Source organism: Nymphaea colorata, chromosome 7 (assembly GCF_008831285.2).
Source record: "Nymphaea colorata isolate Beijing-Zhang1983 chromosome 7, ASM883128v2, whole genome shotgun sequence".
NCBI classification, from domain to species: domain Eukaryota; kingdom Viridiplantae; phylum Streptophyta; class Magnoliopsida; order Nymphaeales; family Nymphaeaceae; genus Nymphaea; species Nymphaea colorata.
The window spans coordinates 22,250,712-22,254,617 of NC_045144.1; the positions used below are offsets into that span (position 1 = coordinate 22,250,712).

The window sequence follows — 3,906 nt, forward strand, 5'->3', positions numbered from 1 at the left end:
CCATAGGAAATTCAAAAGAATGCCCAATAGAAAAAGAGATGTTCCCTATTTATAGGGATGTCAATGTATTGGATTACAATAGGATATACTCTTAACCTTATCCATTTTTTCGAATATCTATGCACTCAGATTCTAGTACAAATAAAGAAAAATTTCATCTGAATTCGAAGTCCAATTTTTACATTCATATCTGAATTCAAATGTGATTTTTGGACTGAATCCGACCAATTTTCAAAATGCATGTAAGAGCATTGGATATAGGAAGTCTGAATCTGCATCCGAATCGGATTAGATATTTATGTATATTTGATCAATTCAATTTGATTTCTTAATTAGAGATTAAAGTTTTATCATATCTGATTTTGTTGGAATGGTCGAATATCCAATTCAAATTGGATATATTAAGATCCCTACCCATTTGTGGCTATAAAAAAACCAGTGGTGGAAATCGCAATTTTTAGCTGAGGGGCATTATTTAAATCATTCTCATACTTTAAGGGGCTTTAATATTTAAAAATAACTAAAGAATCAAAGGTACATATATAAATATAGCAAAAATTTGTGGGAGCTGGAGTATGTAACTGTCCATACCAGTCCACTGGAGCCTCACAAACGCATAGGTTTTTTCTGGCCCACTTCCACGTTACTCAATAATGATAAAAGGAAGATAAAAAATGAGGAGAATCCGGCCTCTATTCAGCCGAAGAGAGATTTCATTCCACTCTGCAAGAACCTGCCATCACAAGTTGTTTCAGACCATCCCAATATATTTTAGCCAATAATCCACCATCACTAGGGTTGTACATGAGTCAACTTGAGGCCAGCTCGATCTTGACTCAATTCGAAAAACTCAAGCTCAAGCTCAATTGGAACCACAGCACCTTGATTCAAATATACGGTGTCGAGAATGAGCTCAACTCACTTAACTCATTTATCTTAACCTATCTTGTTTTTTTTTTAACTCATCTAACTTGTCAACTCGTTAACTCATTTAACTAATTCAACTACGACAAACCAGTTTCACATAGTTGAGGCACGCCGAGTTTAAACCAGTTGAGTTCTTACAACTTGAAATCGACTCGTTTGATATTTTAAACATAAACTTAAACTTGAACTCAAGTCATTTACAAATGATTCAATTTGAGTCAAGTTTTTTCAAGCAAGTTGAAGTCAAATTGAGTTAAGTCGACCCCCTGCTACCGCCCCCACAGTCATTAACATGTAAGCCCGCATTTCTTTCTTTCCACAAGTTTCTTGACCAAAAGCATGCAAAACTTCCACTTCCACAACCACTTCATCCTTTCTTGCAAGGAGAGTTGGTAAGAATATTAATATTGAACTTCCGGCCACAAAACACTGGACTTTAGTCAACTGTTTCTGCATCCCTTTCAAACTGGGCATCTTGCCGCTAGTAATACCCCAAATCTCTGGATTCAATCCATAGTTGGGAGCTTCTTTTAAAACATGCACATCTCAATGGGTCTTTCTAGTCCTTCCTGATATGATTGTAAATGTCTTAACGTTTCAGTGAGGATGCCTCCTCTCCATTAATCGACAAAAGCTTATCAGCTTCTCCATTCAAAGAGATAGCTTAATTTTTCCCATGGAAACTAGTGATACTTGGATCTTAATTCCTTCAACAAGGAATTTACTTGGGCAAGTAAATCAGAAAGGCTTTACTGCACTTAAAAGTTTAACAAAGTCTACTCCACCTTTCTCATAGAGGGAAAAGAGGGCGCTGCATAGCTCTGTCCATGCATTTCATTGCATGATGTCTTACGTCGAGGGTCTTCTGACTCCTTCCACTAGAAAAGGAGCACAGTTGCACAGGCCTTCTCTATCAAAGCCAAAACGGAACATGGAATCTTAAAAGCCAAGAGCCAAAAGCCCATAATCAAGCCTACCACATGTCTGAACAAACAAAATTCACCCCATAAATTTCCCATGTGTTAACAAGGTAAACAATAGAATAACATGAATGAATATAGTTTTACGTCCATTTCCTCTCATTATAAATAAACTAAAAGTTCATATTTGTTTAACGTAATGAAAAATATTTAAGTTGACCTTTAAGAGTTATATATATATATATATATATATATATATATATATATATATATATATATATATATATATCTAGAAAGAGAGAGAGAGAGAGAGAGAGACTTTGTCTAAAAGGAGTGGTCTATTTGCTCTTTCTGACACACACACACATACACACATAAACAGAGGCACATGCTTATTGCATACCCATTTGCGTCAGTTATGAGAGAGTATCCAGCAATTGGCCCTATTGATCTCAAGACGCATCTGTACTTTTCAGTCTGTTCCCTGTCCAAATTAACCTTCTTCTGGTTTTATGTAATAGAAACTTGAAATGATCCACTATCTTCTTTGATGTCAGAAGGAGAAACATCAAGAAAGACAGGTATAATCCACTTATTCTCCTTATCATCTTCGTGAATTTCCAGCATCTTGGCAGCCTCGAGCAGACACCATTTCGATTTGGCGTAGTTCTTGGACAAGATGGACATGACAACCTGGGATGCCTTCATGTATCCCAAAATCTCGCTGATCCTTTCACCCTTTCGGAGGCCCACACTGTCGAAGAAGGCAGATATACGGCATTGGTTCAGCTCCTTGTAGAGATGGCTGGTGAAGCGGCCTCTTGTGTCTTTGCCTCTGAAACTCAAAAACATGTTGAAATTAAAGCCACCACCATTAGAAGACGAAGTAACCCTAGAAGGCCCAGCTTTTTCCTCCCTAACCCTCTTCCAGCTTGAAGAATAGAGAGGCATCTTCCTCTCCACAAATGAAATCAGTTGGAGAAATCCTCTGTTTCAGGTGCACCCAAAGATGCTTCTGAAAAGTTGCCCCAAATACCTACGAAATTGCAAATTTGGATGGTTGGAAGCAGTGATCAGCAAACAAGGTCCAATAGACTGCATGAGGATGATCCAATTAAAAAAAAAAGGAAAAACTGCAAGAGAGCCATTGCAAGGCCTAGATCTGTAGAGATAAATGGAGAAAAGAAAAAAAAGCCCGCCACACGACACCGAGATGAGACTTGACAGTTGACTCAATTCCAACTTCGCGCTGCAGATCAGGCAGCGTTTTAAAAGTTTACTTGGCATGCAGGCGGTAACTTTTTCTCTTTTGTTTTTAATTACCATTGGGAGGAGCCATCCTTTTCAATCATATAAAACATTTGCTTAATTTTTAAACAACTAACACATAACTAAACTGAACCTATGACCTCGTCTCAAAGTATGATCCAATTAAAAAAAAAAAGGAAAAACTGCAAGAGAGCCATTGCAAGGCCTAGATCTGTAGAGATAAATGGAGAAAAGAAAAAAAAGCCCGCCACACGATACCGAGATGAGACTTGACAGTTGACTCAATTCCAACTTCGCGCTGCAGATCAGGCAGCGTTTTAAAAGTTTACTTGGCATGCAGGCGGTAACTTTTTCTCTTTTGTTTTTAATTACCATTGGGAGGAGCCATCCTTTTCAATCATATAAAACATTTGCTTAATTTTTAAACAACTAACACATAACTAAACTGAACCTATGACCTCGTCTCAAAGTCCTTTTATTGCCTAAAAGAAAAAGAGTTTAATCTGTTTTTGAACAGTGTTTGTTGGCAAAAAATAAAATTTTGAGAAAAATGAGCCATGTTTGATGAAGGAAAAATAAAGTTCAAGATAAATAAAATTTGCCATTAATGCAACATGACAATTCCTACCAAGGTCGACTCTAGTGTGAGAGGTGCATTCGACTAAAGATAAAAAGTCAGAAACGATGTGTGTTTCTTTTAAAAAAAATTGAAACAAAGAGAAACACAAGAATGTTATCACAACAGGTTAGATGTTATGGCCCCAACAAGGACCATGTGTTATGGGCTAAA

General features: G+C 37.1%; 1 protein-coding gene across 1 annotated transcript; it reads right to left on the reverse strand.

The window, feature by feature from the left end:
* Window positions 1-2,357: 2,357 nt before the first annotated feature.
* On the reverse strand, window positions 2,358-2,798 carry LOC116257217 (disease resistance protein Roq1-like). The gene has a single exon (XM_031633828.1). It carries the CDS (start codon window positions 2,796-2,798, stop codon window positions 2,358-2,360), a length of 441 nt encoding a protein of 146 aa, XP_031489688.1.
* Window positions 2,799-3,906: the final 1,108 nt, after the last annotated feature.